Source organism: Aethalodelphis obliquidens, unplaced genomic scaffold (assembly GCF_003676395.1).
Source record: "Aethalodelphis obliquidens isolate GAN/ISIS:26980383/991018 unplaced genomic scaffold, ASM367639v1 scaffold27, whole genome shotgun sequence".
NCBI classification, from domain to species: domain Eukaryota; kingdom Metazoa; phylum Chordata; class Mammalia; order Artiodactyla; family Delphinidae; genus Aethalodelphis; species Aethalodelphis obliquidens.
The window spans coordinates 684,895-712,847 of record NW_020837971.1 but is presented as its reverse complement, the minus strand read 5'-3'; the positions used below and the strand labels follow the sequence as shown (position 1 = coordinate 712,847).

Sequence of the window (27,953 nt, the reverse complement as noted above, 5' to 3'; positions counted from 1 at the left end):
CAGAAAAATGTGTGCATTTCTAGGCTTCTGAGTATTTCTAGGCATTTGCAGAAGATCTTCTTTTAAATCACTCAAGCCTCATGTTTCCCAGGCTTTGAGGATGGATGTCCAAAGTGTAATGCTGTTATACATTTTTTATGAGCAATATAGAACAGGACAAAATATAAAATTCCAGGTTTTTCTTCTTATGAATATATGCTAAAAATTCACTCTATGACGAGGAAAAATGCAAGGGCTTATTTGCTACAATTTAATTATGCAGTCAAGATAGCAAACTAAGTGGATGCTTGTTACCTCCAATTTCCAAATCTTTCCCCATCATTAAGTAATTCATAAACTTTCCTTACGGGAAAAGGTCAGAGAAATAAAATGTTATGTAGATTTAATGAAAATCTCCACATTCATTTTAAAGGTAACTTCCTTTAAGGGGAGGCAGAGATTAAAATTAAAATAAGCAGTGCAATTAGTCTGAAAGCAAGATGACCTTTCATGATTCACTTGCCATTTATAAAATGTAGAGCAGAATTAGTGAGCATTTGAAGACTGTCTCCCACAAATGCCTCTCAAGGGAAATTAGGACATTTTTATTGCCCTATCAGCGTTTATTGCTAAGAGAAACTTCAAATTAAGACCGATAACATTACATCATGTGGCTGCTACAGTGTCACACTGTAAGCTTGGGTTACATCTCATGTACCATAAAAAATAGTGTGGAAACCCATGAGGAACACAATAGACGTTTTAAAACTGACATATCGAATATACATTTTATTGGCCTGCAAGTCTCAGGTCGCTATTAATAGCTATACTTTATTTTATAGAAAAATATGGTTACACATAATTTAATGATTTTTTTCTTCAGGCAACAGTTATTTCTTCAACCTATAGCAGATAAGCTCTTCAATCAACATTCTGAGTCAAGGATGCTGCCATATGCAGTGTTTGCTGTCTCTCTCCTTATAAAACCAACAAGTCAAGTCTGCTTTATTTTCTCCCAGGGATAAAAGTCTAATAAAGCCAGTGGCCACCAGATGGATGGTACAGCCCATGCAATATTTTTGTGACTCCCATAAACATGGTTAACTTAGTTAAATGGAATATAACACACTTTTCAACTCATTTATATCACCATAAAAATCAAACTCTTCATTAAAAAAAAGAGAACATTCTGTTAAAATAACTACTATATTTCAAAATATGTTATATCAAGTTATATCAAGGCTTAAGGAGACAGAAATCACTAAGTGAAATTTGATACCTAATTCATTAAATAAAAACACTGCCATTTTTCCCCTTCAATTTAGATGTAATATGTTGTTCTAGGCTTCTTATTTGTGGATTTATTTGTACGGAGATTCAGAGGAGTACTTACAATGGAAATAGATTTAATCTGGCTCTGAGTTGTAGATTTGTGAAGAGAATGTGTGAAGAAAACATGCAAAGGTGTGAACTTAGGGCTTGTTCAGAGAACAGTGGTTTGTATGGGTAGTGCAGTGGGCGAAATGACAGGGCAGACAGGTTAGGCTAGAAATGTGTGATGTGAATTTCAGACTTGGAATCCAAACTTGGATAAAAATGGAAAGAGACTAAAGTTTTGTGAACAAGGAGAGACGTACTCAGAACTGGAGAAAAGAACATCAATCTGGCCACCTGTATTACAACTTGGTGTGTGAGGGAAAGGGGATGAATGCAGGAGACATTTGTGAGACTATTAAAAACATATTCAAGTAAGGTACAGTAAGAATTTAAAATTCCCCCAGAGTATAATTATGACTGCAGTAGGACCAACCATCAGAATGACTCACTGTCAGGGTCAAAAAGAAATGGCTTTTCTAACTTAGAATTTGTTTGTCTAAAAAACAAAGGCAGAGAGCACTTTCCCACATGTGCATCCAACATTTCCTTTTATCATGAAATCATCGCTAACGAGACAGGGCTCCCAGATTTCCTGTTGGCTGTCACACCTTCTGACAAGTTTATCCAAAAAAATGAAAGGTGGTAATAACCATGGAAACGGAAAGAAAAATAATTACTTATGTATGTACATAAAGATTGTATATGCGTAAAGAGATGCCTAATAGAAATGAGAGAGAGAAATCAAGAGACGCAAGTAAAGTAAACATTCATTCTGGTGTTATTCAGTAGGTTCAAAATTATGTCAAAAACTGGAAAACTGGAGAAAGACTGGCAGGTAGTGTCTCATGACATTGGTAACCGTGTGCCCTTCTTCTAGACCTAGTCTGCATGCCATGCTAGCAACCCAGTACTAGGGGAATCCCCAGCACTCTAGGCTCCCCTGAAAAGTTATGTGTATGTTCTGGGGCAGAGCGGGGAGGAGTGTTGTTTCGTTTTATTAGGAAAAGAACAGTTGAGTCCACCACAGCCTATTAAGCAGGCTACATATTAACTGTATATTAATATGTAGTTAAAGAGGCCCTCATATTTGAGTATTGCAATGGAAGTTTGGAAACTATTATTTGGATTTGACAGAATGAGACAAATTGAAAATCTAAATATTTAACTGTGTAAATATTTACAGAATGTCTACTGTGTGCCACTGACTTATGAGCTGAGGATTCAAAAATAAATGAAGCAGGCAACAATCTTAGAATCTCAGAGTCTAACAATCTCAGAACTTTGCCCTCTTAGAACTTATAGTGAAGGAAGACAAACAACAAACAGTAGAAATAAATTTCTTTATATATGCTTCATATATACGTGTGTGTATGTGCATATACACATATATAATATCAAATGATAGTGAGGCACTTTACATTTTAGGTAGGATTATTGCGGAAGGCCTTATTGGGGCGACAATAAAGTAAGTGAAGGTGTGAAGATGGAGTAAGCATGTGAATACCTGGGGAAAATTCATCCTAGGCAGAAATAACTTCGGGTGCAAAGGTCCTGAGGCAGAATGGTCCCGGGTTTATGAGGACTAGCAAGGAGGATAGTGTAGCTCTAACATGAAGGTGGTTCAGTGGAGAACGTGAGAAGGTAACTTCAGATAACTGATGACAAATTAGGTCAGATGCTGTTAAGTCCTCTAATGGTCATGACAAACTTCGGATTTTATAGAGATTAAGATAGCAAATTATTGGAGAATTTTGACTAGAGAAATGAAACAATATAACTCAAGTATTAATAATATCACTCTTGTTATTGTGTTGTGAATAGAAATAGAGATAGGAGATGGAGATATAGATGCACGTCGTTATGTGGTAGAAGGTCTCTTCTGATTGCTTCCTATTTCACTGAGAAAAACAGAAGTAAAGACATCATCTGAGAGAAAAATGGATGGGAAAGAGATGGGTTTGAGGAGTGAAGAGAGGCTATCAAAAGTCATCTAGAAGCATCCTAAATTTACTGGACTATTGAGATCAGCAGGCACTACTGAAGTACACTTAAAGTTAAAGGTCCTGAATTTTGGATGTCACCAGTCAAGGAATATTTTATTTCTCCCATTTGTAGCTGTGTGGGTGCAGTGTGGTGTTGGTAATAATTTAACCAGGATTGGGACTGGTCAAACTACTGTTTGCCAAACCTAAGTATGATGCAGGGAGTTGATGGTATGTGTAAGAGAGTGAACGTAGTAAGACCCAAAGAATTTATGTTGAATAAAGAGGGGTACAAGGACGTGAGGAAGGCAAGGACAGTGAAAGGTCGAAGGGGTTGATGGATTTCAGGTCTCAATTGAGTCAAAGGATTGTTGCAGTTGGACTATTAGAAGGAGGGGTTGGAAAGCTAAAATGTATTACTCTGAGAGTTGGATAAAAAAAATCTCAAACTAGATTATGTAGGACTTGCAGTCTTAATGTTAGAGTTGTAAAACATGACCTTGTAGTAGGTAGCTAAGATAGGGGAATGACAAGATCATCAGAGGGGAGGAGATTAAAAAAAAAAAAAAAAAAAGAGAGTCCAGGCACCAGAAAAATCATCTACGTCACTGGTATTTAAAGTGTGTCAAGGGACCTGGCCCACTTGCAAACTATCTATTACCAGCTCATGATTAATTAAGCATAGAAACTGAGAGTAAGCATTTAGAAATTTTTATAGCAATTTGACACATGAATTTCATGTCTATGAAATGTAATAAACATTTTTTTCCACTTGAGTTTTCATCTCTTTTAAAGTTTACTTTAGTAAACAATTTTCGTTTTATTTTATATAAGCGTGGGTATGTCTCAAATATTTTGAGAAACACTGATCCATGTGAATGGAGGAGAGTGTGGCAACCACACAGAAACTGGTATCTTACAGGAACCAGAGGGAGATGACTGTTCAAAGGGAAGAATGGTGCGCGGTGTGGTCTGGTGACATGAGATCCAAAGATGGAAGGTGTTAGGGAGAGGAAGAAGAGAGAATAAGTAACAAGAAGGACATTTTCGTAACAGCCTCAGTATTATGAGGCTGTAGGAAGCAGGACCACAGGGAAAGCCGTGACCTTAGAGCAAACAAAACAAAAAATGCTCAGCAAGGGCTTCCCTGGTGGCGCAGTGGTTGAGAGTCCGCCTGCCGATGCAGGGGACGCGGGTTCGTGCCCTAGTCCAGGAAGATCCCACGTGCCGCGGAGTGGCTGGGCCCGTGAGTCATGGCTGCTGAGCCTCCGTGTCTGGAGCCTGTGCTCCGCAGCAGGAGAGGCCACAGCAGTGAGAGGCCCGCGTACCGCAAAAAAAAAAAAAAAAAAAAAAAAAATGCTCAGCAAGTGCTGAAGAATGGAGAATTTCCAAGAAATTTTAGGGTATTAGTCTGTCCAATTTTCCAAGGTCCAGTCAATTGATGGGATCAGGATATTACAGAATTTCTACTCATGGGATTAAATTATATCAATTGAGCATTTTATATCAGATTATACTATGATGTAATAAGTTTCATTTTTAAGTTAATTTGCAACCTAAATGTAAGTAATGTAAACTAAATGACAATTTAAATGAGGAGGTCAGTGGAGGTGATGACCACAAAGTAATAAATGTCAACATTTATTATTACTAACATAAATATATAAAACACCAAATATGTGCATATCATACAAGTTTTCATTTCTAAATTTTATATTTCTAGCTTTTTCCCATCTTTCTCATTTTGAAAATCAGAATGTATAACTTTAATGCATTTTAATGTTGGAAAGGATAACATTTCTATTTTAATTATATTGAAAATAGCTTATGAGTATGTAAAGACAACATTCATCCACTGGAAAAATGGCTACTTAAAAATAGGTGAGGGCTTCCCTGGTGGTGCAGTGGTTGAGAGTCCGCCTGCCGATGCAGGGGACATGGGTTCGTGCCCCAGTCCGGGAAGATCCCACATGCCGCGGAGTGGCTGGGCCTGTGAGCGGCCTCTGAGCCTGCGCGTCCGGAGCCTGTGCTCCGCAACGGGAGAGGCCACAACAGTGAGAGGCCCGCGTACCGCAAAAATAAATAAATAAATAATAAAAATAAAAATAGGTGAAAGGCACTGAACATTCTTTTATACAGCACACATAGAAATAAATAAGGTTAATTACCTGTAATCTGTGCCATTGACAGGGGTCCATGTATACGTCCTGTTTCCTTTGTCTATATACCTCTAAAAAAAAAAAGAGTTGGACATGGTTATCATCACTTTTCATTTGAAGTGAATTTATATGAAGAGCAGAATGCTAGGCTCTATTTATAAATTCAGTCATCATTCAATACCTTCTTCACAAATATCTGATCTATACTATTCTACAATTATTTATTCTGTTATGAGGTGTGTGTGTAAAGCAACATTTTAGGGAAAAAAATACCCACATAATAAATTTTAAGGACGTTTAAGTGCAAAATCTTAGTAATTTATGCCAAATTATTAACCTCAAAACTTTAAAAACATTTCCTGAAAAATACATTTTAATATTGAAACAGGACTGAAATATTAGATAATGCTCAGATATTTCCATAGTAGGGTATGTTGAAGAGAAATTGATAATATCAGGAAATTAACGCACTGTGTCTAGACCCAAATGTATGGTTAGCACATTACTGTTCTTATTAAGCCATTATTATAGTACTTATCTATTATAAGAGACTAATTACTTAGTATCACTGAAGGTTAGAAAGACAACGATATCCACTATATCCAGGGTAAGGAAGTAAGAGCTAAATAACTTCATGGATGTTGAATCTTTCTTATGGAGCTACTGAACAGTAGTAAAGAAATGATCATTACTTCTTCCATTAGGTATGGTGATGACACATATGTATCTTTTAGTATTTTTAGTTATCACCAGCTTCATCATCCTCATCAGAACAATAATATTCACTGAATATAACTTGGTGTTAGGCAATATCTAGGCATTTTACAGTCATTGTATCATTTAATCAACTCCCTGGAGTAAATGAAATATTATTCTTTTCCACAATTTACTGATGAAGAAATGAGGACTTTAGTCAGCAGGATGAAGGAGAATGTACGATGTCAAGTTCATTTTATAACAACTACACAGCGTTGCTTCTATACATCAAATATCCCCATGGCTTTACTGAGGTGTGTGGAGGATGAGGGGAGGGAGGGCAGGAAGTGCTCAGGGAGTTTTTGGACTCCTAAAATTCATAAAAAAATTAAAAGAAATAATGTTTATATATTTATTAATACTCATAAAAAACCATGGCAAACTAGTATTGTTCAGCAAGTTATAAAAAACAGAATATCAAAAACTGTGTTGGATTAGAGAAATAAGCATACAAAACACTACTTTATTCGATATTATTAATAGGAAAAGTCTATGGGTGGATATTGGTCAAAAAGAAGAATTTACAGTAAATTGAAGGAGAGAAACATCAAAGTGACTGAATAAAGACAAAATTGATTTGTAAGTTGAAACAAGAACATGCAGGTCCCAGAGTTCTTGCTGGCAGAACAAGACAGAGAAGCTGGCAGAACTGCTGAATGGTTTACATCTTTCCTCTGAAAAGTGAAGTGGTAAACAGCACGCGTAAAGTCTAAGTAAACAGAGTTGACGTTTCAACAAAGACTGAAACTGGTATATACCTCCCCTTGGGTTCTGGTAATAGGGACTCCTGATGATATTAAAATTAGAAAAGGCACGTGTTAATGAAGTACTGTATTTAGATACTAGCTCCATCTTAGGGAAAGCTCTGCTGAGAAATTCAGGGGAAATGTTACACTTAAAAGGGATGAGCTTGTGAGGAAACGGACATAAATTATACATAAAAGCTTAAATTAAATTTCCAGGCTCAAAAGCTTGGGAGTTCTATACATTTTTCAAATCCTCAAACATACGAATGTGTATTTATTCCACATGTGACTGATAATGAATAGATACACTTCTCATACACACGGAGTCTTTCCACGTCAATATAAAACAATACAAGTGTTACATAGCTGTACCAGTGATTTTATGGCACTAGCTGTGTTATCTTTGGATTTAATTTCAGGTTTAAATTCAGGGCAATAGTGCTTAAATAGTAAAAGAAGATAAGTGAAGCCAGAAACAAGTTAAGAAACAAACAAAAAATATATGGAACTCAACAATTAGAACATCTGCATGCACAAACCATACAAAACATACAGCTATTAAATATTAACTTCAAATTTGTATGACTGAAATGGCCTAAAAGAACATGGCAAACATCATATTGTGTATTCTATTTCTTATACTGGTAAAAAAAAAAAATGGAGACATAAATATAGTTTTCAATAACCAACAAGGACCTACTGTATAGCACAGGGAATTATATTCAATATTATGTAGTAAACTTTGGGGAAAAGAATCTGAAAAAGAATATATATATATGTGTGTATATATATGTATGTATAACTGAATCGTTGTGCTGTATACCTTAAATTTACATGATATTGTAAATCAACTATACATCAATTAAAAAAATTAAAAAATATAATTTTCAAGAACATATTGTAAATGATAGAAGAATACATCAAGAAATCTAAAGCAACATTTTATAGAAATTTCAGAGTTAAAAATCTTATTAAAAATATCCCTCCAGCAAAGAGTGCTTTAAACAATTTTTCTTTTCTAGAAATGTCCCTTTTTATGAATAAATATTGCTTTACCACTAATATCAATTATCATTATTAAGATACACATTTTAATTTAAGAATAAACCTGACTTAATTCTTACCTCATCTTGAGATTTAACCAGGGTTCTGAATGTTTTTTCTCCGCTTTCTCCATCTATCATTTTATTTCGAATCTAAGGGAAATTGGAACAATTACTTTATAGCAGATACTAAATTGACCTACTGAAGCGTGGAAATATTCTTTTAAAAGTTACCACATCAGTATTTTACATTATCTTAAAATGATAAAAACATTCTTAATGAAATATTTTCAACCAGTCATTAATTTTTGAAATGTAATTAATAAAAGTGTTCAATTACTTTATGGGATTGATGGAGGGGAAACTGAGACTTGAGAGGTTAAATACAATTACAGTTACTCAGCGGTATGAGAGTCCAGAAACCAAGCTCTTCAACATTACATGATCCTACTTTATGCTGTCAAAATACTTTACAACAAATATTCATTATTTACCTAAAACATCCCAGCACTATGCCTCAGTCTAAGGTAACTATGATAAATAGATTCTCTTGTTCTACACTGAGGGAGTAAGGTTGTAAAGTGTGCAAAGCAAGTACAAATTAAAACACACTGTGACAAACTGTAAAAGAAATATGGTGGCCTTTGAGTAGGTAAGAGAAGGAGTTAGTTCATCTGAAAGAATCTTAAAAATCTCTGCTCTGGCGTGCAAGAGCCAGGTTCAAATCCTGGTTCTGCTACTTACTAGCTGAGTAACTGGAGATAAGCTATTTAACCTCCCGTACCTCAAACAGATCATCAGTACAACAGATATAATAACAATAACAATGTACCTATTCAAAGGCTCTTGAGAATCCATGACTGACACATATCATGTACTCAATAAATGTTATTATTAATGATTATCCCTATTATTATGGAAGCCCCTCTCGGAGGAAGTGGCATGCAATTTTGGTTTTGAAATAAAATAGAAACTTTCTGAGTATAGAGTACTAAGACAAACATGGCAGCTTCTTTCCTCATGTTGCTTATTGGGTGGTTGGATGATTAAATTCCCTGCAACTTTTCTTTCAACTCTATGGCAACGTCCCCCTCTCTCTGTTTTTTATTGAAATTTACAAGTTACGTTTGTATCGAAATACTGAAAATAACTCTACCTGTGGAAGGAGAAAGAAAAACACTAAGGTCACACCCAATTTAAAATATTTATTCCTTTTCATATGATCTTTCGGATGAGAGAGCCCAGGATCTAGAAATTTTTAAAGATAAAAAACGTTCATCTTGTGTGTATAGTACCTAAGACAGAACCAACACAATGAAGCTGCTCAACAGATCCCTGTGGACTGGAAGGACACCAGCATCTGACCTGAGGGTGCTGTGCAAGCTGACTGATTGCACTCACCTCCACTTTAATATCATTCTCTAATTCTGCATCAAGGAAATCCAAAGTTACTGGCTCCTGAGATTTGGGGTTCTACGCAGAAAATAGTAATTAAGCATATATGACATTGTAAAATGATGCTGTATATAGAATAACTCAATAGATATTTAAATATGAAATTAATTCCGTAAAAGTTACTTACCTAAGGTATCTTAAAAAGTTGACAAAATAATTATATAAAGGTATATTCTTTCATATATATTTAAAAATAATAATAAGTAGGCTAGGGATTTGAGCTTTAAGTATAGCAGACAAATTTTAATTAATAACCAACTGAAGAGTTTTGAGTCCTGTGTTAGATAGGACATTTATAATCACAAATTCTGTGGCAATATGACTTTTGAAGATCCACTTACAGATTTTATCTTTAATTGGGATGTGAAAGGAGCAAAATACAGCCATGTGGATAACATATTTGGCAATAAAACAAAGGCGGTGTGTAAGTAATATACATTATTTGTATTCCATAAACAATAAAATTATATGAGGGAAAATGTTTTAAAAATGTTTGAATTTGCTAAGGAGAACAAACTCTTCTAAATTTATTTTTCCTTCTTCAAATGCATAAAGAAAAGATGCAAGTTTGCTTCATGTATTTGAAACTCAGAAATTTTACAATATATTTTAATGAGTCAAATTAAGTCAATTTTGTAAGATAAAATTTATGGTAAAGTCATAAGGATTTTAATAAAGATTAGCTATTGTGATTGAAGTCGAACTTGAATAATAACCCCTAGGTTCACTAAATACTGTTTTCCTGCTTTACACGTCCTACTGCTGCTTCTTGCTGGTGTGTAATAAGAAATCAAATTCACTATGGAACAGGCAGATTATTTATTTACATAAACATATCAAATGAAACTGTTAACCTGGTAAATTTACCTCACATGACATTTAAAAAATTTCTCAATCATAAAATGAGGATATCAAAATATCTGATAAACAAAAATATACTATCCTCTTATAACACTTACTAAGTAATGTAACACGCCCTAGGAGAATTTCAAAGTTCACTAGAACATAAAATCATAATAGGTGTCTATTATTTTACAACTGTAAAAATTTAGAAACTGGATTTTTAATATTTACTAAAATAAATACCATCAATATATGATAACTAATTAGACAGAAATAAAAAATAAATAGAAATTATGCTGTATTAGTGCAAGGTCACTGGAATTTTAAAAATTTCAGCCTCACAGGCTCTTCCAAAATACATTCAGATCATTATTTTAAACAATGTTTTAGTAGGGCTGACTACCCAAGACAATGCCAATAATTAAAAATGTATTAAAATTAAACATCTTTATTTCAAATGCTGAATGACACAGTATACATGGCATGTATTTATTTTATAATAAAGACAAAAATGCCTTCAAAGAGTAGCTCCATTTAAATAATGAAAATATATGATTCCCATTGGTTTTGATGAATGGGGATTCTTAAAGGCAAATTAAAACAAAAAACCCAACTGTGTCTGGCATTTTTATTAAGAAAATATTCACTGCTTATGAACTTCACATCTAGATTCACAAGGTTCTAGAATATTGAAAGTAAGTATTGGATTGTTCAATAGGTGAAAATACTGGTCATTGTTTAGGCAGCATCTTATTGGCTCAGAAGCAAATACTCTTTGGAAAAGTAATATTTTATAAAAAGAAAATAAAAATCAGCATTGAAAATAATTCTAGTCCTCTGTTTAAAAAACAAAACTGAGAAAGGTTCTATCAAAAGGATACTCTAAAGCTGACAAATTATTCTGAATTGCTTAAAGTCCCATGAAATAAATTATCTTTACACAAACATCCTCACATCAGTATTAAAATTTTAACTCACCACAAAACAAAGTCAAAATAAAATGATAAAACATAAACGTAAATAAGAATATTATCTTACATGCAATGGATAATGCATAGCATGACCAGACCCAAACAGCATGCATGGAGGAGGCATTATCAGGAAGAATTGGCAATATGAAGATCACGTCCCAATCCAACATACAAAGACACAGACAGGAAAAGGAAATCATAAAAGAAAAATGTCAATGCATCACTTGTACTTTTTAAATGGCAATCTGGCTGACCATTTTTTAAAAGACTCATTACAGGTACAGTGATTGAAAAATTCAAAAGCAGAACTCTTCTCATCAGAAAGCACCAAGAGAGGCTTGAGAACTGGAATCCAGTCCCTGCACTCCCAGTACTTTTGTTTGATGTTTTAAATATCTAACAATTCTCATTTGTAAAATTTGAATATCAACTGATATAAAGACCATACCATTTGTGGAACTAAAATAAAAGGCACAAGGCAATGTTGTTACATTTTAAATTGAAATAATTAGTAGTTGGTATTATTAAAAATACTACATAGCTCAAAAAATATTTTCCAAGTTCAGACGTCTTGTGTGGTTGCTAGTTTGCCATTTGAGTTTCCTTGGAAGGAAAACAAAAATAAAACAACCATTTTTCAGGTTGTTTATTTTTAAATTATATCACAATATTTACATGCAATATTTGAAAGTACGGCAAAACTAAAAATTCACTAAAATGTACATGACTGCAATGAGTATAATCCAAGGTAATCCACAAAAAGAAACATGCAAGAGGAGTAACATAAAACAATTTAATAAATCAAGAAAAGACATCAACATAATTTTAACCTCTACAGGAATCACAAAAGAAATGGAGACTGATGCAACAACACAAAATTCAGATTGTCATAGAATTCTAGAGCTAGAAGGAAACTGAAGCTTCTATTAATCCATTGGCTCTGTACTTTAGAATTACCTGGGAACTTTAAAACTATTTCAGAAGCCCGGCTCCCATCCCTGGTCAAATTAAATCAGAATTTTCAGGAGATGGAGCTGGGGATCGATATATGTATTCAATTTCCTAGGAATATACTGTGTAGGATAGGAAACAATTATTAGTTTAATCTTCCTGCTTTTCAGATGAAGAAACTGAAGTACTATGGGGTTTAGTGAACTACTCAAGGATATAGTGTTGGCTGTAAGTAGAACAAACTGGAACTCAGTTCTACTAATTCATAGCTTAATGATCTCTTAATATCACACTACCTCTCCATTATAACGTCACCAACTTTTTAAAAGAAATGATAGGATTACACAGAAAACCTTAAGTCACATTGAACTTGCTCTGAAATTTTGAAATGCTCTTGCTAAATTCTACTAAACTACAGGAAGTATCCGTTTATGCTGATTATTTTTAGTGCACTTATAGAAATAAGCATACATAGAATAATGTTTAAATATGTTGCCATCAGAGAAAAGATTTTGTAGTAAGTTTGCCAGATAATAGTTATTTGCAATTTTGGACATTTTTAATTAGGTGAAGGGAACTTCCTCTAACTGCTAATCTGAAAATACACTTAGAAATCCAAAGAAATTTTGGGTTACATTGTGTGGTTTATAGAAATTATATATTAGAATTGTATTTTTATTTCCACTAAGAAGTTAATTTTACAAGCAAATTGTTAGGATTACATGGATTTGACACTAACTTCACAATATATAATAACAAATCTATTTTTTAGAAGCCATTTAATTGCGATTACTCTGATTATCATTGTTATTACATCATTTGCTAGCAATCTTTAGTCAGCAAATGCATACCCTCTGCCATTATTAATAACATTTTTGCTCTGGCTTATTGAGAAATGATGCTCATCTCCATCTCATGCTCTGGAAGCTTGCTGTCAGGAAAGGCAGCATTAATCATATGCTTTTAGGAAGAGAAGCTTAATTGCAACTCTGATTTAGCAAATTTGAAGGCACTGCTAACTTCATTCACAGTTACCTGAACATTTGGTCTCCTTTTTCTTAAATTAATTGTTGGTATACCTACACCAATAGGCTGAAGCAACAGAAAGATGGTAATTCATCATACTACATATCAACATGGGTAAGCGTTCTATCCTGTCATCAATTTTGGTCAGATATTTCCTTGATCAGAAACAGGTATCATCAAGCTCATGATGAGTCAATAAATGAAAGTTCAAAAATAGTTTTAGTGAATAAAATATGTAATGCTAGTAAAAATGCTCAAACTTTTTTTTAGCAAAATGACTAATGTTTTCCTTTTATTCCTAGGGGAAAAAAAAGTGAGAATGTAGGAAATGAGAAAGATGGTTTGTCTCAGACAACTTCTTTGCTGATTTTATTTTATTTTTGGCCGCACCCCATAGCTTGAGGGATCTTAGTTCCCTGACCAGGGATCGAACCCAGTCCCACCGCAGTGAAAGCGGTGAGTTCTAACCACTGGACTGTCGGAGAATTCCCTATGGTGATTTAAAAAACGGAAAAAACAGGAATTCTTTAGAATGTATATGATTCAAATGTGTTAAAATATAAATACGATAGGATATTAAAAAGTCAGTCTTAAACGTTAAAATTTGTGCCTTTGTTAGTGACAACAAATGTTACATCCATGGAACAAATGAAGAATTCAGTCATAACACTGTAGGTTTATTTTAAATATGGACTTCTAAAATGTAAATTATGCACAATTTCCTTATACAATAAATATTTCTTTAGACTGATAAAAATGAGGTTTTAATAAGTATACCTAATCTGGTTATTTCATTGAAACACAACAGAGGAATTCTCAAATGCATTTTGGAATAAAGGAGGATGCATAATTCAGCATTTGTCAAAATGTGGTCATGGTGGAGACTTTGAAAAGTCTCTCCGAGAAGATAAGTAACGATTCCTCAGAAAATTAGATATGCAAAAGATTCACAGCTACTTTATTTTCTGATATTCTTGGCTTTAGGACACTTGTTCTGCCTTCTATAAACTTCAAAATTGTATTGAAACAATGTGAATTAAGATTACAGTTTCAAGAAGAAAACAAAAGGCATTCAGCAAAGGATACCTGCGTAAGATCAGACTTTGATCTTGTTAAATAATAATGGATACTATGGAATGTAGCATTATTTTCCTTTATTTCTATTGGTGAATTTTGGATGCAAAGATTAAGATTAATTTTGTTAGTATACTCTCTAACCATATTGGTCCTCTGTATTTGTCAATTTCTAAAACAACTATCTTATACTATATCATCCTTTATCAGGTTCTTGTATCTGTCTGTATAGCAAGCACTGTCACCCACAAAAAGAAATTATAATATTTAACCTGTTAATGATGAGAATTGATAAGCATATTAATTCACAAGCATGAATTTCTGAAAAAAATAATACATTGATTGTCCAAACATTTTATTTTTAATGGTTTTCTAAAACAATATTTTTTCTAGAAGTTTTTTCTGTTGCACACTTGCTTATAATAATCTCCTATGTTAAAAATATGAAAAGCTAACATAATCCTGAAGAAAAATCACCTGGGCTTTAATAAGAATTTCTAAAGAATTTATATTTTCTTTGTAACTTTACGAATTTTAGTAAATTGATTATTCCAAATATGAGTCAAATATATGTTAACAGCATTCAAATAGTAATAAAATACTTTCTACATAAATACTGACTATTAGTAGAAGAATGTAGAAAAGGGGAAAACCCTTTTCAAATAATTACCTCTAAATGATGTTTTTATATATATACATCATACGTGATTATTCTAATTATTCTTTTTTATTTTGTCTATGACATATTTTAGTTCTTTCTGGGGAAGGAGTTAAGACTTACAATCATAAAATGTCCAACTACGTAAAAGTTGGGATCCTTCACACCCTTCAGCACATTACATTATTACTGCATTTAAATCACTTTACTTACAGGAATATAATTTAAAATACACTGGATATACAAACATAATACAAAATAATACTGTAAATTTTAAAAACTCTTAAAAAGACTTAAAAATTTTCAATTATGGAAAAATCAGAGAATGATTAGCCAATCATGAACAACTCTAAGAGGAACTTAACATGATATGTTTTCAAAGAGCTGTGATAGACTAATAATGTGAAAATATGCTTGTACCACATTTACAATAAAATAACAACTTTAAAAATAATGCAGGGTGATCAGCAGCTACATACGATTAGCAAATATTTAGATCATGATGGATTTTATATGGAAATAAGTTCCAAAGTGAGAAATAAAATATAGACATTAATTAAAACCACTCAATATATTTTTACATTCAATATTAATGGTTCTTAATTATTACTTTTTGAAGTTTTTAATGACCCCACTTTGTGTGTGTGTGTGTGTGTGTGTGTGTGTGTGTGTGTGTGCACATACATACTTGTATGTGTCCTAAAACATCACTAACATTAAATCTCCATACCTGGGGAGAAGGAAATAATATGCATAAGTCTGTATATATTTCCATCCAGCATGGTTTAAAGTATCCTTAATATTATCTTCAAAGTTAAACAATAACTTGAAGATGCTTATAAATTAAAAATATATAAGGTTTTGCCAATTTTACTTCTGGATAAATAAAGTTTTTTACCTGTGAAGCATTAATGAAAAGTGAAATGAGTTGGATGAGACATTTAGGAAAGTATTTTATATCTTGGGAACATAGGCATAAAGATTAGGATAAAATGGTTCATGTATGGAATTTTATCACTTCCATATAACTCACTGATTAATAAACCCTTCCCATTTCTGAAGCCCATCCCATTTGACTTTTTCTTTTTGAATTTCATACATATCTTTATAAGCCTGGCAGATGGAAAGGGGAGATAATTACCAGGAAAAAAAGGGCAATGCAAATGGCCTACGCATAGAGGAACAGGAATAATGATCTCAAGTTCACACGTATCCAGGCCATCTCCTTCACCACCTACAGCCTAATCAAAATACCAAGTGGGATGTGTGAAGCTCAGGCCCAGGAGGTGATAATGGCTGCCTCTGAGATAGGAATATTGGTTAGCTGGATGGTGGATAGAAACATTTCAGAACTAAACAGGTAAGAGAAAACAAAAACTGTTTTCACACCTTCACATATTATAAACTGTGGTCTAGTCATTTATAACGTTACAGGTATAATGTTCCTTTATACTTAGTGCTGTATAGTGAATTTAAAACTGACGAACCTTTTAAGAACATTAATCATTAACTGTACAGAACGCTAATCATTGTAAATAAATTATATACATACCTTTGGCTGAAGATTTGGATGTAATAAAACATAACCATTAGGATCAATTGCAAAATAATAGCCATTGGGGCACAGCTGAAAAATAATAAGAAACAACCTTAAAGATTCCTGAGTCGCAATCAGAAATCCACATTCTTTAAAAAAAATTTCTTAAATACATATTTTCAAGCATAAAGAAAGATAACGTGATATCTTTACACTCTTTTAAGAATCCTTTTAAATATTAATTCCTTTGCTAAGATAACGGCACAAAATTTTTGAGAATTCCTTTTAAGTGCTTTAAAAACAAGCTAAATTAGTACAGAGTTTTAAACCAGAAGTTACCAACAGAGTAAACTGCATCTTACTGTAAAACGTGGTGTCAGTCTTTTAATATCTTCCAAAGACACATCAACTCCCATCACACCAAGAATCAGCTGGTTCTATAATAAGACAGTAAAAGGCAGTGTATTTTCTACCGAAAATTTACATATTTCTACACAATTATTATATACGTTCATCCTTCTGCTTGACAATGGTTGTATTCCATACTAGCTTAAACATATATATATATGTAAGGGTGAGGCACTTTTCCTATCAACTTGCAATGATTCTCAGCTTTGATTATATTCCCACAACTGTATCATTATTTAGCTTAAAAAGTGAAATCTTGATGATTAAAGCTAAAGTATAAAAGACATAATGAAATTTTAAATTTGATACTTCTTGTACTAATACTTAATTGCTGTACAGTCAGCAGCTGTAGGGGTGTGTGTGTGTGTGTGTGTGTGTTTGTGAGTGTAAACTAACTTTTTGGTATGCTATGATTAAGAAATCACAAAAATGTCCAGTTTAAAGTTAATTAGGCAATATGGAATGAGAAAACCATGGATTTTTGCTGCTGATAATACCTGTGTATACGTGAAAAGTACAATATGTGACCTTATTTGTAATAAAACAGCAGAAATTCTTACAACACTATTTCTGGTTGCTGCTAACTTCTAAATACCAAACAATGGGCATCACAGTTTTAGTTGCAAATCGAAAAGGCCACGTGGTAAACTGTTATCATAATCTTCTATGGGACATAGGATGTGAATGGTGTTAAAATTTAGAATCAGGAATTTTCATCTTAAATGTAATTATATAAATTATAAATCAAAACGTTACAAAGAAAATCATAAAATCCAGTTAATAGTTATCACAAGAACATTCTAAATTTTGTGTAGGTGCACACAGAACGAGAAAGTCATGTCAACAACTGTGCTCTTTTCCCATGAATCAACCCTAGTCTGAGCAAGTACCCCAAATTCAAGCAATCCCTTAGATAATCTACATGAGAAGTTAGAGAATTACTCCCTCCTGAGTTATGATGACTAGAACCAGCAGATAGTTAAGAATGGTAATGGGCCCCCAAAGAGGAATGACCAATGTTTTCTATGGCCACATTATTAAAATAAGGAGTTCCACTGACATTTATAGTAAGTGAACAAACAATACTTTAGTGCAAACGACTTCATTTCATTATAAACTGGAAATAAATTTCCCTCAAATCAGGAATGTCAACCAAACTATAAAATGAGTATTTAGCATTAAAAAATCTTAACTTCTCTCACATTCTTAAATTCCTTCTTATGTAAGCTAAGAAACAGAAATGTAAACCTACTTTTAAATCAGAAGTGTTTTTAAAAAATGAGACAATTTAACAAGTACAAAAGACATATTTTTCAAAACCTGTAGAACTTCAAGTTGGTAGCATTATATTACATTGACAATATTACCAGCACTATAGAAATCAAGATTTTTAATGAAACTCATTAAGTGTTTTTCCTGAATCGTAAAAAAAGAGAAAAAAATAATGAGAACTATCATTTAAATCAGATCCTTATGTTACATGACAATTAAAAAAACTATCTTTTGAATGTAAGTTGGAGGAGCAGTGATTCTAAAAAGATACCTATACACGTGATACAAACAACACCATGGTTTTTTTCTTTGGATTTTTCTTTCTGAACTCCAAGGATATCTTAGATGCATTTAAAAATGTGCACACGAAAGTACTGTCCATTTGTCATGTAATTACTCCCGGAGTCTGAACTTGTGTTCTCATCAAGTCATAGTTAAATAGAGTTAAGTTGAATCTTGGCTCTGGGGAACTGAGAACTTGACCTGCATTTCCTTTTTCCCAGGTGGTTATCACATAGGCAGCTGCTGCCTTTTACTTCCCGCCTCACGAGACAGTTACATTGTATGTATTTCCTTATAGAAATATCTTATCCACACTGAGCTTCAACGTCATAGCTTATCATTTATTATTATTAATTTTATCAATTAACTTTTAACCTTTAAGTTTGTCTTATTTTCATTTTGGCCGGTTATGTTGAAGACCGGAAGAGTTCCAGTAATGACAAGTCCCAGTTCCTTAAAATAGATTCAGAGAGAAAAGTCAAATTAAAATTACAATTTAAACTTTATCATTCTAACAGTGCATTTTAGTTACTTTATAAACAGCCACAAAAAAATTAGTAATTGATTTTGAAAGCTTACTTTTTAAAAAGGCAATGAAATGCCTTAGAAATAAGCAGGATCTAGTAGGCAGTTCTTTAAGCATGCAACATCTAAAATAACACTCTTAAGAGAGCATTACAAATAACTATAAAAATCAAATTACACTAAGCATTTCAGTAACCCTGCCCCTCCACTCTTTTTTTCATAGTGAGTGATAGTTCACCTAATACCTGGGACCACCATGAGCAGAGTGATATTAAAATATTGTTTCAGGGACTTCCCTGGTGGCGCAGTGGTTAAGAATCCGCCTGCCAATGCGGGGTACGTGGGTTTGAGCCCTGGCCCGGGAAGATCCCACATGCCGCGGAGCAGCTAAGCCCGTGCGCCACAACTGCTGAGCAACCCCCGCTCGCCACAACTAGAGAAAGCCAGAACACAGCAACGAAGACCCAATGCAGCCAAAAATAAATAAATTTATTAAAAAATATATATATATATATTGTTTCAAATGATTTATTTAACCTTCCTTTCTTTTTGCTTCATTCTTAACTTTTTTCATGCCCTAAGCCAAAGGCTGCATGCTAAACCACAGATGTGTAGCAGAATAACATTATAAACAGAAAAAACATGCTACTGATACTGCATCTCTGGGATATTCTAGGTAAGTATACTATGATGTTCAAAAGAAGCAATATTGCTTCTAAATGCTCTCCAAAATTAATAGTGATTTTTGACAAAGTGAAATGATGCAGACAAGACAACTGCAAGCATCAAATATGAAAGTACAGTCATGAAGCCTTTTAGTATAATAAAAATAATTAAAATTAAGGAAATGACTACACGTAGTTGGCTGTATGATATATACATGTTGGCTTTCTACTTAATCCTAAGGAAGAACATGTGACCATGAAAAATCCTTAATTGAATATGCAAATTAATATTTGCAATGAAAACTGTCCACCTCAAAGAAAGGCAGATTACAGATAATTCAGAAACATAGTATCCAAAAGACACCAAAATCCACGGATGTTCAAGGCCCTTATATAAAATGGGTAGTATTTGCATATAACCCATGCACAACTTCCCATAGACTTCAAATTATCTCTAGATAACTTATAATACCTAATACAATGTAAATAGTTGTAAATACAATGTAAATGTTATGTAAACAGTTGCCAGTGCCTGGCAAATTCAAGTTTTGCTTTTAAGAACTTTCTGAGATTCTTTTGTCCTGAATGTTTTCAATCTGCAGTTGGTTGTGCCTACAGACATGGAACACTCGGATATGGAGGACCGACCGTATATGTATAAGCACAGTTTTAAAAATGGTAGCATGGTATAAGATAAGGTATATATGGGTGCACTCTTTTTCTTTGCATAACTTTTATATTTACAGAGAATACCATAATTTGCTTCTCAATATGGTAATATGTGCTCCCCAAATGAGATACTAGTCTTCTAACATATTAGACAAATTTATGAACTTATTTGTGCCTGACTTCCATTTTCTCCCTCCTTCATTAAGCAGACCAAAAAAATTGTACTCTATTCCAAGGCACTGTGCAAGTCTCTAAAAAAGAGAAATAAAATAAGATTTCTGCCTCCTGGAATTTATTTGATGTTTAGTTTTTAGGGTGCAAATCTTTTCATCTCTCTAACATAAAGAACCTTACTTTGTCTCCCAAATAAAATGAACCCTCCACAATTTTGTCCCAGTCTCGGTTCTGTTCTCATCTCCCATTATCTCCAAAAGTGACTGAGGTATCATTCTTTCAATATACCCAGCACTTCTCCAATTTTCATACTGCGCCTCCCTTCTCTGATTTCACTACTCATCACCAATTTTAGAAACCTTACCCAGACTCATATATTTAGCTAACATGACACCAGCTTTTTAACCTCACTCTACTCTATCCCCAAATATATGGCCTTCTTTCTTCTGATTTCCAGAGCTCTCTTCGTTTTTCTCATTATATTCATTACATTTTGTGTTGGATTATTTTTACCTTTTTCTTCTTAAAATAACTGTTAATTTGATCAGCATATATTTTGAATCTGCTATGTGCAGAGATTATAAACAAATACTTAGACATGAAAAACGGGTCACTTTTTATTCTCAAGTCAGTAAAATGAATGCTCTGTATATCCACCGACTAGACAATTCATTTGCTTCATTTGTTTCCTTTTTTTTTTTACACTTAGTTTCAGCTGGTAGAACAGCATATTTAGAACCCAAATCTCTTCCTAAAGTCATTTGTGCTATCAGTAGGAACCTCACCAACAAGGCAGACATGCTGGTTAATGAACTTCTGGTCATAGGAAATACAACAGGGCATAGTTATTGTCTCCTCCTATCATACTTTGTCCTGTGATGGATTTGGATACGTGAAACATTTTGACCATAGATTTAGTTGACCATGTGACCTTAAATAAATATGTGATGTCAAGGAGGAACACTGGACAGTAATTTTAGCAAGGGCTTGAGGTAAGCAAGCTTCACTTTATCTTTCTCAGCACGCAAGGCTGCTGCTAATAGTGCCTATTTTTCTTCTAACTTCCTGTGTATGTTTATTTTACAAGAACCAAATGATAAGTAATTCTAAATGGATTGCATTCTGCCCTTTGGGTTCATCATTGCATTCAGAAAAGTAGTATCAGCATATAATTGAACTCCAAGTAGGAAAAGGGGTGACTGAATTAGCATTTACTTTTCAGGGCTTAATATTTTAAGTCTCTCCAATATATTACGTTAGTAAAATTGTTAATAAAGTCTTCTCTAATTAAGTTAAGCGTATGAGTAAATCTTAAATATGATAATTACTATTGATAACTTTCATACCAGGAAAGTAAAAATTACATTAAAACATGATTTCCCAACTTTGGCCCTATTCATATTTTGAGCTGGATAATTCTTTGTTGTGTGTGTGTGTGTGTGTGTGTGTGTTGGGGGTGTGTGTGACTGTTCTGTACATTGTGTGGGATGTCTAACAGCATCCCTGGCATCTATTCATTGGATGCTGGTAGCAACCCCTCCCTATTCAGTCATGACAATCAATAATACCTATGGATACTTCCAAATGACCTGAGGGGCAAAATTACCACCAGTTGAGAACCACTGCTTTGAAATTTGGCATACCTGTACTAAAATTTCTATTGTGTAGTGGACAGATTAACATGCTTTTATTTGTTATTTCACACCAGATTTGATCACTTCAATGGCTATTTCCATAAATATTTGGGGTTGAATCTAAAACAAGAAATTATATATGAAGAGGTGGTTAGGTTTGTGATTGTTCCAGGATAGAGTAAGATACTTTCTATTTAACTGCATGTACTTTTCTGAGTTTTGTTGTCTGGTTTGAGATATGGAGGATATACATGCTTCTGCTAGCTGAAGTGTATTTTAAAAATACCTTCTTCACTGTTCCTGTTCAAAATCTGCAGTAATAGGTACTAATTTATGTGACTTTAGTCTTATTTTACATAAAAATTCAAAAAGTTATCAAAATGGTCTTAAATTTAAGATTAGAGGTTTGAAATTCTACATCCTCAATGGCAACTGAAATATAACACTTTACATCTGTGGTTCTCCACTACACATGTCTACGTTTTTATGTAAATTATCTAAATTCTAGCGAAGAATGTTGTGATAGAAGGAATTTTGAAAGGGTTTCATGAACAGGAAAAGAGAAATGGAAGCTAGAAAGAAATGGAAGTCAGCTGTGTGCTTTTGTTATGACAATTTTTGGTTGAACAGCCTAGCTTACCAGTGCATCCAGGTATACATTTGTCCACTGGACTTGCTTAGCTTTGTCTCCTGCTAAAACCATTGGTCTTCCCAGAACATCCAAATATTCCTATATATACATATACATAAAAAAGAGTTACGTGGTTGAAAACTAGAAATGCAGTGCTAAAAAAAACCCAAAAAAACTCCACAGAGAAAAAATTATCTAGAGTTAAAAATGAAGATGGGATCAAAATTATTAAGAAAGTTAAGCATATAATCATTCAATTCCTACTTTGGGTACTCCATAAATGGTACGTCTGCGTACTTAGAATCAACAATATTTGACTTACATTATTTATACAATGTATCTACCCCAGTTTTTTTTCTAGTAACAAAATATTCTCTTTCTGAGGTTCAGCCAACAATAAGTGAAATAGGTTCCTTGTGAATTGTTTTATGTTAATCTAAACTATTTAAGGCTCTGTGATTTACTGGATGGAACTACACAAATCTGAAATAATAAAGCAGCCACGTACTTGTTTTCATATCACAGATTATTTGGCTGAAATTCAAAACTACATTTAAACGTATCAAAGAATACATGAAATACTGTGGCAAATCTAGACATCAGGCTTAAATGCAGCTGCTGTTTCATTTCAAAATTCAATGTATTCAGTATTCGTTTCCACAAATGCCACGTTATCTGTGCTAAATTTTGACTTAGTTTATTTTGTAGACCCTCAGTTATGTTTAGAATTAATGAGTTTAAATAGCAATTTAGGAATATTTAAAAATAATACATATTTAAATTAACTTAATTGCTTCAGTCTCCCTGGTTATTTAACAAGCATGTTTTCAACTGAATGGTTGTAGAAAAATCATCTCCTTGTTGTAAGTTGTAATAATTATTGTCTAATTTTCTATGTTGTACCTACAACTTGGAGAAACTCATTTAAATAATTTGCAATAGAACCAAGTTGAAGTTATATGATGAGATTGTTAGTAAACTGATTTTATTTACTTTCTATTATGTTTTTAACATCTGAGAAGAAAAAATACTCATATATTTTTGCCTGGGTTTTGGATGTTTAAAAACACTTGGAACCTTAATGAAATGAAAACCAATACATTACCATGATACTCATCATTTTATTAAAAATGGAATAGTATGAATCATTTATTCATTTTCACCCATTTTCTCCATACTGAGCATATTTAAAGCAGCAAGAAATATCCTAGTTTGAAAAAATACTTTAAACAAGTCTTAAAAAACCATACCTGAGTATTGATTCTTATTGCTCCAATGGAAGGAATTTCATAATAATAACCTGAAATATATATATACAGATTTATACATATAAACATTACAATATAATAAAGGACCACAAAATTATTTTACGGCTTTGTAGGAGACACTGACCACTTCTAACTGAGCAAACACTAAAATATCAACACCACTGATAAATCTGTAAAATGTCTGATGAATGTATTCTCATAGCAAATACACAGGCTTTATGAGAAATTTCACTACATTTCATAGATTGTATAAAACAAATGTTATTTTTCTACAAAGCAGTAGGGAAGCTGGTATCATTAAAATTTTTTTCATTGAAGAAATTATTAAAAATACACAATGACGGGTATCTAACAATTATATTCATATAAAATACCTGCCTAAAAATAGCTTTCAGAATAAATCTACGTTCTTTTTATTGTCATGCGGCATTTTTCAAATAACATGTTTTTTTTGTCTGAGTATAAAAGAAATATAGGTTCACTACACAAAGTTTGAATTATCTAGGAATGTATAAGAAGACATTTAAAAAAACAATAATTTAACCACTCAGAGAAAAAAATGTGTATATCGTGTCACACTTCCTGATATCTAACTTGTACATAATTCAGATATTCTTTCATTCTTAATTCTTCATGTCAAGCTATATTTGATAAGCATCATTAGTATCATGCAATAAAATATATTCCTTTATAAATGTACAATATGATCAGATGTCTGCATTTTTATGTAATATAACACTAATATCAAAGTTGCTTATGTGTGTGTTTTTTTAATACAAAACACCTTCAGCATCTTATTCTTGCCTTGATTCCTATAAAAAATTAGCTATAACTTTAGAGTATTTTAAATGATAAGATGTAGAACTAACAACTACCAAATTCTTCTTCTTATAATAAAATGTGGTCAAGTAAACAGACTTGTTACCTTTATTTTCACAGGCCATCCACTGAATAGGTCCTCTGTCATAATTATGTTGACCAACTGAAAATGTGAATACACGTACCTGGTGAATTGAAAAATGGGTATCTGTTAGGCTGCATAAAATTTAATTGAAAGGCAAAACAAAAGAACTAAAAAAACATGTAAAAGCATGGTTTTCAGTTAATTAATGTGACAAGAAAAATTGAGGCCATTAAATCACTCAGGAAGGCACCAGAGAGAAACCACATAATCTACTGTAAATATAGACTTCAGTTACTAAATTTAAGTTAGTACTTGGGTGCTCTGCACCATATGTCAATCCTGTGGCAGGATTATGAGTAAGGTTTCATTAGTAGAAATGGCATCTTTCAGGTTCAACCCAACTTCACCTGTCTCACTTGGTTAAGATATACTATTCACATATTTAGTCGCTGCAAAAAAAAAAAAAGTCCTATTTCATAGGTATGAGATTATAAAAATGTATATAGAAAGGCGGTCATGATACTTTTAGTTGCTTAGGGCATTACACTTAATGATGGTTTCACTACTTTCACGTCATAGAAATATTTAGGATGCACGTGTATGATTATGATGTTAGTCGTATTACTTACTTTCTATAAAAGATGACTGGCATATATGATAAATGTTTTAAGCTCCTAGTATTTTTAAAAAGAATCAAAATACTGACTGTTTCTAATATATAATATGCAAATGTTTAAAAATTTAATTGAGATAGTATTTAATTATAGTAATTTATATATTCATTGGAAGCCACTGAATTTAAATAGTATAAAAGCATAGAAGGTAAATTCAATGATGTCAATAAGTATTTAATAAAATAGCTATTTGACTTATCGATTTTTACCAATTTAGTAATCTAAGTAAACAGGTACTCTAAGTTGATCATTTTAGCTTTTTCTGAAGATAAACATGCAGAAAATCACTTTTCCATGAATTTATGGTCTGGTTTGAACTACGTTAAGAGCTTTTCCCTAATTCATGTTGACTGACTGTTTGAATTGACATTTTCTAACTGTTTCATCTGTTTCATCTTTTGCACAACTGCAGAGCACATATCTCAAAAGAGATTTCACATCTGTTCTCTGTTCTTTTGATGGTCTTGACTGCACTGAGATCACATCATGACAATCCTTGCCCTAAAATGTACATCAGAGATATTGTTTCACTTGTAAAGTTTTACGTGAGCCACCCTTAGGTCATCCGGGTTTGCCTCGGCTAGTTATGTAAGAAGCCATACGTCAGAGTTTTAATCACCTCAAACTGTAAGGACAAATGACTGGCTCTAGTTTAACAGAAGCTGGTGACACCTACCTCTCTCTCTCTCAATCCCCCAAAATGCAAAATGCAGTCTCATTTCCTTAAAATCTTCAACTGGTTCATTTTGGGGGCTATGTATTTCAAAGTAGCGTCACTACTTACATCATAAAATTTACTCCTAAATGGAAGTATTTTTATAAACAGGTTGGCAACCCTACTAACAATTCAATTTAACTGCCATACCTTAAAAAACTGTCACGTGAATTCAGGGCAGGGAAACAATCAAGATGCTCCAGAAAGCACTTGGGGATGGCTTTCATAATTAACATTTGAAAGCATGTCTCACACTTTCAGTTTAAAGCACTGCTTTGTCTGGTCGCTCCTCTTACCACGACAGCGTTCCAGTAAAATGTTTTCCATAGAATACTTTTCAGTACAAAGAAATAAATAATAAGACTAAATGAATTATTATATCTACATCCCTAGAAATCAAGCATTTCTAATAATATAGAGGCTACACTTAGACACACACCATGTGATTATTTTGACTGATGTTATTCATCAAATAGTCCAAATAGACACAACTCAGCCAAAAAACATACTAGTAAAACACCACCACCAACAACAAAACTTGTTGTTTTATTTGTTTTACTACAAAAGTTTTGCCTGACCCCCATTGTTGGCCTCCATGGAGACCTCCATGGAGGTCTCATTCACAATGAATTGGTGAAATTTGATTGTTTTTATATCCTAACTTTCCACTTGGAGTTTTAGATAAGTTTCACTCCTCCTATTCCACACTATATTACTGCCACCCCGTGGAAGAGTTAATGAACTAACTAAAATTCCAGATGCCAAATCCACAGAGATGATTGCTATCCCCTCATTCTTCTGGTGTTTTTCACTTCTTTAAGTGTACCATTCTTCCTTAGCTATAATTCTGGGGAAAGGAAAAAATAAAGTGATTCCTTGAAATAGGCATGATTTAGAAATTAAGGTAAATTACATTCTCAAAGATGTGTGTTTTTAGAGTTCTTTTCTTATTAGTGTATGTACATGGTCTTACATAAAAACAAATAAAATGACATATAAAATAACTTGAAACACAATGTGCAGTCACACAAGAGAAATATTTCATCTGAAGTCTCCATTAAGCAAATTATTACTTTAAATCAGGGCTTCATTAAAGCAAAGTTAACTTTACATTGATAATTACAATATGAGATCCATGTAACAAGTACATACTGGAGACTTCTAAGTGAAATGTTCCTAGAAAATTTGCTAAATGATCCTGAACTGGTTGATTTTAGGCCATGTTTCAGAATGTTCAGCTCTGTGAGGGTCATATATGAAACATACACAGTTATAGATGGCTTTGAAAAATATTCTTCATAATGCTGGAGTCTAGGTCTCTAACAGAAATAATGTGCGAAGGTAGTATTGAATAAATGCTGGCTAGGGTTAAAACAGTTCCAAGATTGCACTACTGTATCTATTATAGTGCCTTATATAGAAACAGAAATAAATATTAAATGAAAAGAAATTAAACAGCTAAATGAGTGGTCTAAACGTTTTCCCAGAGGGACATAAGACAAACTTTGATATCATCTGACATATAAATCAGTTCATTATTATAATAGAGTAGAGCCAAAACCGGACTGATATACG

The 27,953-nt window shown here is 33.0% G+C and overlaps 1 protein-coding gene across 4 annotated transcripts in view; it reads right to left on the bottom strand.

The window, feature by feature from the left end:
- CACNA2D1 (calcium voltage-gated channel auxiliary subunit alpha2delta 1) overlaps positions 1–27,953 on the bottom strand; it is a 514,317-nt gene that overhangs the window by 55,165 nt on the left and 431,199 nt on the right. For 3 of the 4 annotated variants that reach the window (XM_027123784.1, XM_027123782.1, XM_027123783.1), the window contains 9 exons: positions 25,011–25,089; positions 24,068–24,117; positions 22,827–22,916; positions 18,895–18,972; positions 16,920–16,994; positions 16,573–16,647; positions 9,444–9,500; positions 8,124–8,195; positions 5,507–5,568 (listed from right to left, as the gene is read on the bottom strand). In XM_027123784.1, the coding sequence (XP_026979585.1) occupies positions 5,507–5,568; positions 8,124–8,195; positions 9,444–9,500; positions 16,573–16,647; positions 16,920–16,994; positions 18,895–18,972; positions 22,827–22,916; positions 24,068–24,117; positions 25,011–25,089 (638 nt within the window). Of the gene's footprint in view, positions 1–5,506; positions 5,569–8,123; positions 8,196–9,443; positions 9,501–16,572; positions 16,648–16,919; positions 16,995–18,894; positions 18,973–22,826; positions 22,917–24,067; positions 24,118–25,010; positions 25,090–27,953 lie in introns of those variants that run through there. The other variant, XR_003436525.1, reaches the window with a different exon arrangement.